This window comes from Ruditapes philippinarum, unplaced genomic scaffold, assembly GCF_026571515.1.
Source record: "Ruditapes philippinarum isolate M1 unplaced genomic scaffold, ASM2657151v2 ctg139_1_1_1_1, whole genome shotgun sequence".
Classification (NCBI taxonomy): domain Eukaryota; kingdom Metazoa; phylum Mollusca; class Bivalvia; order Venerida; family Veneridae; genus Ruditapes; species Ruditapes philippinarum.
Window position 1 is genome coordinate 492,501 of NW_026858874.1, and position 15,579 is coordinate 508,079.

The 15,579-nt window shown below is 30.4% G+C and overlaps 1 protein-coding gene across 1 annotated transcript; it reads right to left on the minus strand.

Annotated features, from left to right (window-relative positions):
* Positions 1 to 745: 745 nt before the first annotated feature.
* Positions 746 to 12,275, minus strand: LOC132754550 (epithelial membrane protein 3-like). The gene is made up of 4 exons (XM_060745189.1): positions 12,202 to 12,275; positions 8,296 to 8,546; positions 5,238 to 5,384; positions 746 to 2,270 (listed from the first exon to the last, which is right to left on the minus strand). The coding sequence occupies exons 2-4, from the start codon at positions 8,483 to 8,485 to the stop codon at positions 2,038 to 2,040; spliced, it is 570 nt and encodes a 189-aa protein (XP_060601172.1). The 5' UTR covers positions 8,486 to 8,546; positions 12,202 to 12,275; the 3' UTR covers positions 746 to 2,037.
* Positions 12,276 to 15,579: the final 3,304 nt, after the last annotated feature.

Genomic DNA, 15,579 nt, shown 5'->3' on the forward strand with positions numbered 1-15,579 from the left:
TGTCATTTTGACAAATACATATGTCTACGCAACACAATATACTCCCAGAAGCGCCATCATTTCCACTTCCTCTGTGTATAATACGTTGTTTTATATATGCCGCAGATTGTCTTTAAAATGGATTTACAGAGCCTTGTAGTCATATACTATTTCCCTAAATTAGGGAATATCTGTATCTCGTTTCATATTCTTCGTTTCAAATGCTTACATATTACTGATAGTGTATATTACCTCTAATATGGATACATCGGCATCTTTTTGTTTTTAAGATTGATTTGTTCTACAGTTGTATTCAATGCTCTTTTTTTTAAGAAAAGTCAATTTTCAATGAATATGTTGAACTACAAAATATTATGTCAGTCTGTAAAATATCTTAAATTGATATTTCCATGATTCCTATCTGATAATATATTGACAATTTAACATATGCCGGTTATGAATAAAAACAACTAATAAATAAAACTTTAAATTCTTTGTTTTTACCTGACTAATAGTAAGATAAAGATTATTAAGTTGAAATATTCACATAATCAGAAATAATACGCAGATATAAATGTAAATCTATATGACTGTATAAAATGTGTAAAAATTTTATTTTGGTTAGAGATAAGCTTTTACAAAATCTTTGTCGTTGTCACTCAGTAAAATATATATCATTCGTCAAATATTGCACTAAAAAGTAAATTTTAAAATTATGATTAAAATTCATAAGAATATTAAATTTCTGTCCAGTTAAACAAATATTTCGATAAACATTTATCAAATAAAAAAATCGAACTAAATTGAGTAAACATTATTGCTGCAGTTGATAAAAATGATTGCGTTATTTTTGTATTTGATTGCTTTTAACATTTCATTCACATGAAAATGCAAACTTTGGAAAATCCATTGCTTCTTTTATATTATACTTACAAGTTCCAGAATTTTCAAAAGATACATGTATAGGATATGCAGTCTTGAACAGGTTTTGTTGACGTATTATAATGGATTGCAACATATTTCTTCAAACAAATTCAATAAACATCACGAATATATAAGAAATTATCGCTATTTGACCAATATACAAATTATAAATTATTTCCATTACATTTTCATGAAATTTTCATATAATTCAGAGTTTTCAGAAATGACACAAGACAAAAGAATAATACAACAGTCTAATTAACACAACATGAGATATTTGACAAAAATATATTAGGTATAGCTTAGTGACAAGTCAATTAACATTAATAAAACATATTGACGCAGGCTATTTCGAAAAAAAATCCATACTTTTAGGTATTTACATAACAGAAATATATCAAGGATTGCCATTATGTCACATAATTATATTGTATTTATTGTTATAATTTTAGTACATTTTGAACTGAAACATCGTCAGTTATCGTATAACTCCATCATATAATGTATAACCATGTGAAAGGCGTTTTAAGCTGAGTCTGGGTTTAGTGTCGGAGTCCAAAGGGATCATACACAACTTGCAAAGTTATAGTCTGAGGATGTTTGTCAGAGATATGTTCCTCACCTTATATTTTGACAACATTAAGCAACTTTCATATGTTGGCATCTTAAAAGCGGGTATCTTACAGAGATATCTCAAATTATGATACGAACGACCAACACAAGTGGTTCCATGGTAGGTTTGTATTCCGATTGACCATATAGCATCATTTACATTTTTCAAATATCTTATTAATTAATTAACATGTTGCTTTGCGAGTTATGAATGTACTCAGTTCACATTGAAGCAAACAGCAACATCTACGGAATGTTATGGACAAATTGTCGGCTGTTCTTTCCTTTCTTGCATTTCTAGTCAAATAAGTCGGCTTAAAACACACCTGCAACTCCGTCTATCTAAAGAGACTTATATCTAACTGGTTTACAATCATGTACTTTTAACACTCTTAAACGAGTATTGTAACGCTTCTGAGTCTATATACACTGTATAACAATAAAACATGTCACACTCTACATAATTGTACCGCTTTAGTTTATGATACAAGAACGTGTAATCCATTTTATCTGCATTAAACTTTAGTTGGTATCAGTCATATCTTGATACTCGAGTAGAAAAAATCCAAAGCTTATATAGTCGATGAGGGACGCAACTATTGCAAGGATGAAGGCCCAGCCTATTTCATAAAAACCAGATATAATTATCCCTTTTAGAAAATATTTGAACATTTCATCATCGTCTTCTTTCAGCTCGAGGAGATACTCCCGTCCCTTTATTCCCATCACTATAACAGCAATTGTTATCATACAAGCTGAAAGAAAACAAACTGAAGTATGAAATTAAATCTCTTGTTAACATTAAAATGAACAGTTTTTAACACCCGGGGTTAGCCAAAATAACGGTCCCTATTTCAGCGCAACGTGAACTAAACTATGTTTGGTGCCGTAAACCCAAACTAAAAAGATATTACAATGAACTTTTAATCTTAGCTTATGCCGACAAAATTCGTGAAATTAAAGTTATATGAGATCTATCTGTTCATCAGACGCATTCTTGATCGGACTTTTAATCACTTCATATAATTTCGATGATTCGCTGAACAAGAAGCATTGAGTTATTTATGGTCGACTAGTATCATTTATCACGGAAGGTACAGTCATAGTCGTGTGTCGCAAAATTTACATGTTTCGTATCATTGATACTGATTGTACTAATGTTCAAAGTTTAATTAGCACTCTGGTGATTTTGAACCCGATCAGTCATCATGAACATCTAAATGTTCTAATGTTTCATGTCAGAATCGCACAGCATATATAGATTTATCTGGAATTGTGATTTGATTCAATATCAGAGATCATTGGTAACGGAGGAACGGAGGAATTTTGTACCGTCTGAGGATTAAACCAGCAAACTATGAATTAGAAACCAGATGCTCTTCCTGCTGAGCTAAGGGGACGAGCGTTATATCATATACTGACTGGTTAAATGGCTTGCAATATGACATGTTAATTATCATGAAATTACATTCGCTTAACCATGCCTGCACTTGTTCATTATCCTCTTGTACGGATTCAATCAAACCGATTCTTCCATTTTCATGTAATTTTTGTTTTTCATGCGTCCGAGGGATCACGTTTTTACCAGATATTTGGGTATTTCAAAAGTGTGAAACCATTATTACAACATTATGTACATAGTCATGCCAACAATAATGATGTAATAAAGATATTGATAGATGAAAGAATCCCTAGCATATTTTAGGAGAAATTTCACACAAACTGTTAGATGGCGTGTAAATGACTTCTGTCACGCGACAATAAAGGCAGATTGAATTTAAACGTTTCCTCAAGTTGGTTTATTATCCTTTGTATTCATAAATATTTCATTATTCACCCATAGATTACAATTGCTGGGCAATAAAAACTGTTTTGGCGTTTTTTATAATAATAATTACAAAACAAATGAATCGTGAAAAGATTGAGAATATTTTTTCTTCATCTTTTTCAATTTGCGTTATGTGGTTGTCTGATCAAAGCTTTTCTGTACTACATGTAGTACTAACAATCCTATAATTCAATTACACACAGCAGCAATTTTTCATGGGAAAATTCATGTTAGCTTTCCATGAATTTGGCGGGTTAATTTTTCTACGATCTTTTATTTTTACACCAAAGAATTTTGCTTATTCCAATGTCAATTTGAGTAAATAAATAGGAAAACACTCTTTACCACCTAACAAAGGTATTTGTAGAATATTCTTAGTTTTTATCGGATTGCAAAATGCTTTTTTCTATAAATATTAAACATCAAGTAACATAAGAAATGAAGGCCGTTTGGTAATGTTGCCCTGTGTGATAACGGATTGATTTTTTTCTGACGTCAAATAATATTATGTAGAAAACAAACACGTGTGATATATATAATAATGTACATTACTATCTTGTGTTTTACTTAGTGAGACAAAGATGCAACAATCATTTTTTATTAACTTGCACAAAAATTAGATTTAAATTTACATATACATGTATATACATCGATATTCGGCCAGCCGATGGCCAACAAAAAACAACGTGTTCTTCTATTTTAACAATAAGCACCTAGCATGATTTTACGTGAATCGTTGTCGGCTTTATTTGGTGGCATTCATTTAATTATTGACATCAAATTTGTTCTCACAAAAGTACAATACGTACGGTTGCACTTTAAAAAGTGAACAAATATAACGTAATTTGACCTTCATGAAAAACAGAATATCACATAATTATGCATGTTTCTTTAAATCGGCACGACCAACACTATTTCATATCGGAATTGTGACCTCAGTTAAGGATTTAGCATGTGTGATAAGAGATCAGCAAATGTTATGCACACAGAATATTGACAGATATTTGTGGGCTGTTAACGGATCCGACACGTTGGGTACACTTTTAATCAAACACGAAATGAATAATCTTTTAATCACGTTAGGTCTCTGTATTGTCTGGCCTTTTCTTTATTTCTTGTTGTTGTTCTTGTTGTTAACCCATGTCATAAAATGTATGTAATATAGAAATATACTGAATATATCCGTATATATGAAAACGCTACGTCGATTATTTTTATATATCTATTAAAAGCATTATGTAAACTTGTATAGATAAAAACTGATTTTTGTTTATTTCAAAATTTAAAAATAAATCTCAATATTAAATCTCATTTATGAAAACAATTTTACATTTTATGAATAAATATATGTAACTACTAAAAGAAAACTTAATATCCGATCATTATACGCTAAAAAAACTTAAATAAAATGAAAGTTGTTTTTATAAAAGTAAAATAATTTTCAAGATCGTTTAAGAACTGGATACATGCCTTGACCAATCATTTTTTTTAAACTTTAAAATCATTTCGACAGAAAGTTTGCAAATTGCTTCCAAAATAAAAAAAAAAACGTTGCAACGCTTTTCACTAACATCGCATGGAAAATGAATAATGATTATTTATTAAATACCGGGTATATTTATATATTATCTATTGCATACTTTTACCATCTTAAGTGCAAAAATTGTTTTATGAAAGTTCAGTTTGTTTTATTTTAAGTTATTTGACCTCAATGTAGTTCCTTTAACACTATTCACTAAATGTGTAAAGTATAAAAGGAAATCGACACTTGTCCTGACATTCAGGTGTTTTGTCTTTAGCCATCTAAACATGAAAAGACACTCGTGTTATTTACTTAAGATAATTGAACTTTTCAGTTTGAACTGATTAAACTGATTTGAATCAAAAAGCTAACCGGATGTAAATGTCAACAATGATAAAACGATGAGCGCCAATTTAGATCTGTGTAGACATCTTAGAACAAAGGCAGCAATTAGTATTAGGCATACAATACAACATAACAGGGAAATTATGCAAAACACCTGCGCTAATCGAACAAAACCTGAAAAAGAGGTTGATTCAAAAAGATCCTTCAATATAACCACAAACGTTTTTAGGCCCCTACCGGTTTAACCGGAGGGAACTTGAGGTTTACCCTACGACCGCCTGTCCGTCTGTCTGTCTGTCCGTCCGTCCACAAAACTGGATCCTGCGATAATGCAAAAAGTACTAAAAATATTTTTTATGAAACTTGATATATGGATAGATGGCAGTATTGAGACTATGCACGTCCTTTTCATTTCTTCCTCTGTTGAAAATTCTGGTTGCTATGGAACAAATAGACTGAAAATGTGGCAAATTTTACGGATAAACTGGATCCAGTGATAACGCAAAAAGTACTGGGAATATTTAAATGAAACTTGAAATATGTGTAGATGGCAGCCTGTAGATTATCCAAGTCATTTTTCTTTTATTCCTATATTGAAAATTCTGGTTGCTATGGCAACAAATAGACTAAAAATATGGCAAATTTTACACATAAACTGGGTCCAGTGATAACGCAAAAAGTGCTGGGAATATTTAAATGAAACTTGAAATATGGGTAGATAGCAGTCTGGAGATTATGCACGTCGTTTTTCTTTTCTTCTTATGTTGAAAATTCTTGTTGCTATGGCAACAAATAGACTAAAATATGGCAAATTTTGTCCAGTGATAACGCAAAAAGTACCTGGAATATTTAAATGAAACTTAAAATATTGGTAGAAAGCAGTCTGGAGATTATGCACGTCTTTTTCTTTTCTTCTTATGTTGAGAATATTCAGATTGCTATGACAACAAACAGACTGTCAATATGGCAAATTAAACACATAAACTGGATCTAGTGATTATACAAAAAGTACTAAAATATTTTTATGAAACTTGACATATTGGTAGATGGCAGTCTGGAGATTATGCATGTTTTATTCTTTTCTTCCTATATTGAAAGAATTGGTCGCCATGACAACAAATAGGCTCAAGACATTGCAAATATAACAATATATATGATTATTTAAAAAGAGCTGAACATTTTTATCAAACTTAAAGTATGGATGGATGGCAGTATTGAAATTATACACATCATTTTAATCTTGACTATAGGGAGTATATAGAGAGCTGTCATACTTCGTCGGCAACCTTGCCAAGATTTCTGATTCTAGTTTTTATGCTTTTTCACTAAAAGTTCTTTATTTCTTAAGGTATTTACTTCAAACTTTAAATATAAACTTCTGGTCATCAAACACATCATATGTGACAAGGTTTACAACTCTAGCACAAAAATTATCAAAATTTACTCCCTTGAACTTAGACTTTTCATAAAAAAATGTTTTAATTTTTAATAACATCTTTATTACTTAATGTTTCTACTCCAAACTTCACATAATATTCATAAAATGTTTCTGCATAATTTTTTAAGATTCACAACTGTATGATTGCCTTTGATGCAACTGTGTAGTCTCTTTAAATAAAGACTTTAGTAGTAGTAGTAGTAGTAGTAGTAGTAGTAGTAGTAGTTAGTAGTAGTTAGTAGTAGTAGTAGTAGTAGTAGTAGTAGTAGTTAGTAGTAGTTAGTAGTAGTTAGTAGTAGTTAGTAGTAGTTAGTAGTAGTTAGTAGTAGTTAGTAGTAGTTAGTAGTAGTAGTAGTTAGTAGTATTTAGTAGTAGTAGTTAGTAGTAGTAGTTAGTAGTAGTTAGTAGTAGTTATGAGCAGTTAGTAGTAGTCAGTAGTAGTCAGTAGTAGTCAGTAGTAGTTAGTAGTAGTAAGTAGTAGTTAGTAGTAGTTAGTAGTAGTAATTAGTAGTAGTTAGTAGTAATAGTAGTAGTAGTTAGTAGTAGTAGTAGTAGTAGTAGTAGTAGTAGTAGTAGTAGTAGTAGTAGTAGTTAGTAGTAGTTAGTAGTAGTTAGTAGTAGTTAGTATAGTAGTTAGTAGTAGTTAGTAGTAGTAAGTATAGTAGTTAGTAGTAGTTAGTAGTAGTTAGTAGTAGTTAGTAGTAGTAGTAGTAGTAGTAGTAGTAGTTAGTAGTAGTTAGTAGTAGTTAGTAGTAGTAGTAGTTAGTAGTAGTTAGTAGTAGTAAGTAGTAGTTAGTAGTAGTAGTTAGTAGTAGTTAGAAGTAGTAGTAGTTAGTAGTAGTTAGTAGTAGTAGTAGTTAGTAGTAGTTAGTAGTAGTTAGTAGTAGAGAAGGTTCAATTCTCTAGCAAGACTATTTCCAGAATTATGTCCCCCTTGAACTTAGATTTTTTTTCGAAAAATTGGTACATTTCATTCCAACTTCTTCATTACTTAGGATTTACTTCAAACTCCCACATTATAATAATATGACAATGTTTATGAATCTAGCATCCATATTTCCATAGTTATCGTCTCCTTAAACTTTTCTTTTTTATTTTTTCATTCTTTTAACTTTCTTATTTCTTCATGGATTTACTTCAAATTCAAAATAAACATTCGTAATCAACACTTACATTACTCATTGTTCTTTGTTACACTTACATCATGTATGGCAATGTTCATAAGTCTTCCATCTTTATTTCAAGAGTTATCTCCTCTTTAAGAATTTTTCTTTTAAAAAATGTTATATTTTGATAACAGGGATGATTAAAAAATAATTTTAGAGTGTCCTTCAGTCCACCTGTCTGTCTGTTCATAAATACTGTTTCTTGTGATAACTTTTAAAGATCTTTTCTAACAAATTTACTTAAAATAGAAAAAACTTGAAACATTAGTGAACGGCCAATGGCCCTTCAAAATGTTTCTGGGGTTCTTACCGGTAGGGGACTAATGGATTGCTTGCAATACTTTGATAATTGCTTCAAAAAAGCTGTTTAGTTTTACAAAATATCTAAAAGCAATTTTACTTCAAATTTCAAATTCATTTTTTTCTTTCTTTTTTTTTTTTTGCCATTCTATATAAAAAACACCGATGTTAGAATTGTTACCCGGTATTTCATGCCATGAGTTACAGAACCAAGATTTATCAACATGGTGTCTGTAACAAACTTTCCACAATGATATAGTTACTCCTCCATCCAGCCCTTGCCAAGATGTGCTTGATATTGATACAAGAAATAGAACTATTCCGAGAGCAAACGTTGTTACTGCAATAACCAGGAAAAACGAATCTGCCATTATCTTACGCTACTTCCGGTTCCGATGTTGTCTGTAAAACGATGTCGTTGGCATCGTTTGGCTGAAAATAAAATCGGTTGATTTGAACATAGACGCCGTTATATCAATGTTAACATTTAAAATAATTATTTAACCTCATCTGTATCTGATAAAGTATTGATTTAATATTATCAGACGCTAACGCTCTAATGTCATCAACATTTCAACAAATACCATCAATCCTTTTTGATTCTACTCTCGCTGCATTGTTTAACGCTTGTTTGATATCGGCATATATTCATCACATAAATTCTGTAGTGAAATTTCTTTTTGCGCTGTAGACCCATTCACAATCCCGTGACAACGGAAATGGTTTCTATCTCGCTGCGGGTGTTCGGATTTCTCTCCCTGAATTAGCTGAGAGTTTTCAATATGGAAAAATCAATAAGTAGCTGTGTCATTATCTCTCAAAGAAAACAGTTTTCGATTATAAGACTATTTATGGGATAAAATTTTGGAATTTACTTTTAGAACCGTAATTTAGCGCAATACTTAATGGTCGTTCGAATAACATATAAAGCTTTACATATAGATTTTGTCGAGAATATAATATCTTCAAAACAAGCTAAATAAACCCCCTAAAGTGATCATTTATTTTGATCAGTTAATGCTTGTAGGATATGTTATTTAAAATCAAATAGATTATAGGTGGGCTACTACCTTGCAATATGGCATATTCTATAAAAGATTAATCCTAAAAAGAATAGTACATTCTTGTTGCATTAAAACTATAAGATAAAAATTATATGATAAGTTACAGTAAATAATTAGTACAGAGATATAAAAGGAATAGCGTTAAAGGTTAGATGAATGATGGTCCGGGTACAAGTTTAGATTTACATATAATGTATAGATCCCTGACCTACCTAATTCTAATTATCAGATTAGTGGATACAATCAGAATGTTACCTCAACATATTTGTTGACAAAAGAGCACATGTCAATGTTTGTGGGTAAAGATCCTGTATGTTGTGATCAAAGTGGTAAACCACACTTAGTGAAATTATATATATGTACATAATTAAACTGCAAATATTTGCGCATATTATATGTAATCATTAAAATATATGCATTCATTTCTTATTGTAAAATTAGACTTAAACTTTATAGAAAATAAATTTTTATTGCCTTCTTTTAGTTACATAAAATGTTTAATTCTGTAATATCTTTATAGATAATGCTTTTTGGAACCTACAATATTGATAAATCTTATTTATGATTCAAAACCATAAAAAATTGTGTTACAGGATCTTTAAATATTTTGTTATTCAAATAAAAGGTCAGAGTAAGGATCTATCAGTTATCTGTTACGATCTAACTAGTTCTACTTTAAACTATTATTGTGTGTATCCGGTTAGAAATCAAGCAATAAAAACTGAATAACTTACTAAGTGTTTGTTCAAAGATTAAACAATAATGTGTCACAAAAACATCACAGTTTTAAAATATTCATTACCGCATTAACCACCCTGATGTTTTTCTGTTGAATTATTTCGTTCTAAACTAAACAAGCAATGAATATCAAACAATGCATTGTCAACATTTAAGCTGATAGAATGATAATAACAAATTATGTATTTCCAGCATCGAATGGCATTGGAATTACAAATGAGTAAATGATATGTATTTATGAGACTTAAGCGCACAGTCTATTTATTTTATTCAAATTAAGGAAAACGAAAACATTTATTTCTTCTAGAGACATTTTAGGCGGAAATCCAATAAAGACAAAAGAAGCTTACGTTGACATTACTTTGATTGATTTATTTACTTTGGAGAAATGCTGTTCTAATTCATGAAGGTGCCAAAAGTGCATAGGTTACATATTGTTTCTAGAGTGTATCAGCTGTAATACGTTTTTGTCTTAATATATAAATCAGTGAGTGCACAAAAACTTCAATAATGCGTGATAAAAGTTTCACTACCTTAATTAAGGTTACGTGAGGTTTTGTCAGCTTTTAATAGGAGTAGCCTAAGGTTTCTCTTATATTTCTTTTTTACGACTTTCATGTATGTCAACTGAGGACTGTAATAGTTACCCATGTTTCTGAAAACCGAATAACAGAAATATGTGACCAATCTAAGAATTTGTAAGCTGATGACTGTGCTTTTTGTAAACCTTTTAAATGCGGAACCTATCTGAAAATATCATTTTCAACAAAAAAGCTGACTTAATTCTGGTCATTTAATGTTAAATCATAGTGACTAACACTGTATTAATAAATGAACCTGAAAAAGTGACCCTTAACATCTAAACTTAACCCTTGGGTTAAAGGTCATCAAGTTAAAATTTTATCTACTCAGAAAAGAATCTACAGATTTACAGTAGCACTAACTGATACTTTTATACATTACACAAATACATGTAAATATTCTTCCACCAATCTATATACTGGTGGTTTGTGTGAAGTATCTGTTTCCGTTAAATCTAAATAACCTAACAATAAAACAAATAACGACCAAAGTACTGATCTCTATCAATTCACTTACTTTGTTTGATTTTGGACAATATAACAAAGCGTGTACATAAGGGATTTGAACTAACTTTGTCATTACTTTATATGCATTGTGAATTTCATATAATCTTATTTACATGTACTTATTTTTAATAGTTTTTGTAATATCGAAGATATCATTGATTGTTGAAGCAATTTACATGATGTAAAGTAACTATTTTTAAGTCTTACACTTTATCCATATTACCTATTAATAGTAAAATACTGTATGTAGTTTAATGCAAAATAAAATAGAGTTGCATTAAATATTATCTTAGATGACTTTTTGCGCAATTACGCATTATACTTTGGACATTATTTTATACAGTTATAAATATACTTATCAAAGATTATGTTTCTAAGATAAGATGAAAGTAGTTTCCCTAATGGAACCCTCAACAGGAATATTATTTAAGTATTATTTTCTGCTTATATAGAAATATATCTTCCTCGGTAAGAAAAAATGTTGAAACCTGTAATATTAGAACAGAAAAGAACATATAATAGATTATGGTTTCTTGGTTTGGTTAATATACTTATGATGTACGAAAAAAATATCTATGTGCAAATAGCTTATTTCTATAAAGATATATTTAACAGCACATTTCTTTATTTTGAAGTCACATTTCAATGAATTTAAACATATTTGTCAATGTTTAATTTTTTTTTTCGTGTATCAGTATGACAAGTCAACACTAAAATAAAATTACCATCGACCTCTACATCATATTAACTATAATGTAATAATAATAATGATGATAATAATGATAATAATAGAAAATACAAGTAACACCTTTCACTTCTAACAGTGCTGTATATATTATATCCCCTAGTCTATACATGAACTTGCAATTAATGAAAATATGTTGCTATTATTGCATGATATTTTATAATAGCTTGGGAAAAGATTATCAACATAATTTTCATATATAATAAACATTTTACATGATTATACAGATATAAAACAGGAGTTTTCATTTTATATTATATAAACAATGTAACTGTACGCTTTGTTTAAATGTGTAGGTACGTAAGTATTTAAAGTAATAATACAAATAAAAGCACTTACAAAAAAAGAGCTATACATTCAAATACATTTAGTAAATCGGACAAATATGCATGTATTTTTGTCTTGTAACTAAAACGTTAAAAATAACAACAAGGTATGAAAATAACTTATACCTTATGCGAACAAAAGCAACTAGTTATTCCTTGGTAAATATCAATATATTTGGACACTGTCGTGAAGAAAATAAAGGCCATACAGTGTGTTAGATTATTGATGTTTTATCGGATGTTGGGGGCGTTAGAGATGTTAATTTAATCCTTTAGAAGTAAAGGCGGATATGTACTTATAATTTTAGTTTTTTATCTTTAAAGTACAAAAATAATAATGTTTGTTTTACAGTTTAATAGAGAAGAAAGAATTATACCCCTGCGTAATACTAGGGATGAACTATTTAGTACTTATATGTACTATGCTGTAGTAAGAAATGCCCAAAATAAATCACTGATTTTTGCAGAAATAGACATGTATTTTTAAGGGTAGCTAAAAGTAACTTTCCCGTCAGCTCTTTATTTTCCTTATTTATATGTTTAACGGGACATAAATGCATCGGACCGACAATCAATTTGAAACTGCCATTTTGTTGTATAATATTGAAGACCCGATCTTAAAGATGCCTTGTTGACCACAGTATAGAAACAAACCAATATATCCCATTTTTATTATGCGTTCAATATAGGTCTTTACACAAAACGCTGAAGAAAAGAAAATACAAAAATACACTTATGTATGTTAACTTAGTAATTTAAATTTACTCGTGGCGTGGATTTCTAGTAGAGTCATACGTACAATCTGTATAACATAACTACATATTATGTATTAAAAGAATTTATTGTATTTAGTTTAAGAGCATCGTTTCTATGGTCGCTGAAGAGTAACAAAAATGAATGTTACATATAGAGGATATTTGTTTGTTTATGTGTAAGATGAAATTTTATTTCATCGAGCGGGCTTTAAAAACAGTATTCTCACGAGGTGAAATAAAATTACATACTACACAACAACTTTTCTTTTTATTTTATGCTTAAAAAACAAGTTAGTTTAAACATATTTATTCTCAGAATATGTACATAATAACATTTGAAATATATACACATACAAAATTTGACAATATTCAAAGAAGAGGATTAGAATGAAAGACTAGGTCTTATATAATTCTTCTCCGTTTAGTTGTTAAATATATCGGTGTCGAACTGGTGATCTAAAATTTTCTGAGAAAAATATATATTACCAAATGTATAATAGAAACAAATATATATGGAGTATGAAAGAAGTAGTAATTCAAAAGAGAAAAAGGGGAAGGAGAGTCTCATAATTATTTGTTATGTGTTAAATCGTTAAAGGAATCTTTTAGTTTTTGCTATAAAAGACTGCACGTTAGAGAATATTGTTGAATTATCATCATCTGATAGGCCGGGGTTTCCGAAGAGAAGAATATCGAGATTTATATCAAAAGCTTGAATATTAATAAATAATTCATTTCGGTACAAGTTGTAGCGATAACATTCAAAGAAGAAGTGATAGTTGCTTTCGACTTGACCACATTCACATAAAGGTGAGGGTGATATGTTTCTTAGAAAAAGATGATAATTTAAAGAACTGCATTTTGTGCGAAGACGTGTATGGAGAACCTGTAATTTTCTGTTACCAGAGTAGTAGTATTTAGGTGTGCATTTTCTGTTACATGCTAAATAGTTCTTGAATGATGAAAGTGTTGGTAAGTTCGGAACTTCGGTTTGTAAGTTGTTCCAATCGCGTATAGTAGAGGGAAGAAAGGAGTTGTAGTATAAAGAAGTTCGCGCATATATTCCGGCAGTATCATCAGAGTTACGTAAATTATACCTTGTATTAGTTTGATCAGGAATTAAGGAAGAGAGAAAGTCGGGAGTCAAATTGTTATTGCATTTTATAAAACAAAATTAATCGGTGATTATACCGTCTTTGTTCTAATGTTTCCCAATTAAGTTTTTGAATTAGGTATTCGATAGAAACTAATCTTGTCGCACCTGAAGCAATCCTAGCACATTCATTCTGAATCTTATCTAAGCTTTCGAGTTCATATTGAAAAGCATTTCCCCAAATGACGTCTGCGTATTCAAGAATAGGACGAATGAATGAAGTGTAAATTATCTCAAGAGATTTTCTGTCCAAAGAATATTTCAACTTTCGCATTATATTGACGCGCTTCCAAGCCTTTTCGGTTATATATTCAATGTGTGAATGCCAATTACAGTTATTAGAGAGAATAGTTCCTAGGTGTTTATGATCGTTAACTTCTGGTATATTTTGATTGAGCATATATAAAGAAGGGTGGTTTGCGTTATGTTTTCTAGATACAATAAGTGATTCTGTCTTTGAAGGGTTGAATGTGACAAGCCAATTATCTGCCCATGTTGTGATTGTCTGTATATCTGTTTGTAACTGTTGAGCTGCGACTAGTGGATTTTCTATGACAATATAGAGACTTGTATCATCAGCAAAAAGGTTGACAGATGATTGGAGATCTAGAACAATATCATTTATGAAAATAAGGAATAGCAGAGGGCCAAGAATAGAACCTTGTGGTACTCCAGCTGAAAGAGTACCCCAAGATGATTTTGAATTAGATATAACTACACGTTGACGCCTATTAGTGAGATAGTTAGAAAACCATTCGAGGAGGCTGCCGGAAACACCAGCATATTTGAGTTTTGAAAGTATACCTTTATGCCAGACTTTATCGAACGCTTTACTGATATCAAAGAAAATAACCCCAGCTTCTAGACCATTGTCAAGTGCTTTGCACAGTGTATCATAGATAAAAACAAGTTGATTAACAGTAGAGTCGCCAGGAATAAAGCCGGATTGAACAGGAGTAAGAAAGTTGTTAGCTTGGAGATGGTTGAAAAGATGTTTGAATATTAGCCGCTCAAAAACTTTTTCAATTGTATTAAGAAGAGAGATAGGGCGGTAATTATTTGGAAGAGAGGAGTCACCTTTTTTAAAAATTGCAGATACATGGGCTACGTTCCATGTCGATGGTACTTTACGACGAAGAAGTGAGGCATTAAACAAATCACAAAGAGGTTGAGAGAGTTCATGTGACGCTTCGCGTAGAATTCTATTACTTATACCATCAGGACCGGATGCTTTTTCAAGATTTAATGATGTTAGGACATTTTCTGTTTCAGTTTCAGTTAGTGTAATTTTAGATAGTGAAGTTGTTGTCATTGATGGACCAAGATCAGGTACATGATTATTTGAATCTTCAATGAGTGTTTGTTTAATAAAATAGTCGTTTAATAAATTTGCTTTGTTTTCATCTGTAAAGTTTAGTTCGAGTGTTTCTGGATTTTGTAATGGGGGTATTGGAGTTATTTGTTTGATGATATAAATGATTTTAACGTTTTCCACCAGTCTTTAGACGATAATGATCCTCTTTTGAGTTTATCCGATAATTTGCAATAATAATTTGATTTAGCTTCGCGAATTAATAAAATAGTTTCATTTCTAAG

Excerpts from the sequence above, each read along its gene's own strand:
- LOC132754550 (XM_060745189.1), bottom strand. The coding sequence starts at position 8,485 with ATGGCAGATTCGTTTTTCCTGGTTATTGCAGTAACAACGTTTGCTCTC. Across the intron at positions 5,385-8,295 it reads CTCATGGCATGAAATACCGG|GTTTTGTTCGATTAGCGCAG; the intron begins GTAACAATTCTA and ends CCTCTTTTTCAG. Across the intron at positions 2,271-5,237 it reads ATTGTTGACATTTACATCCG|CTTGTATGATAACAATTGCT; the intron begins GTTAGCTTTTTG and ends GTTTTCTTTCAG.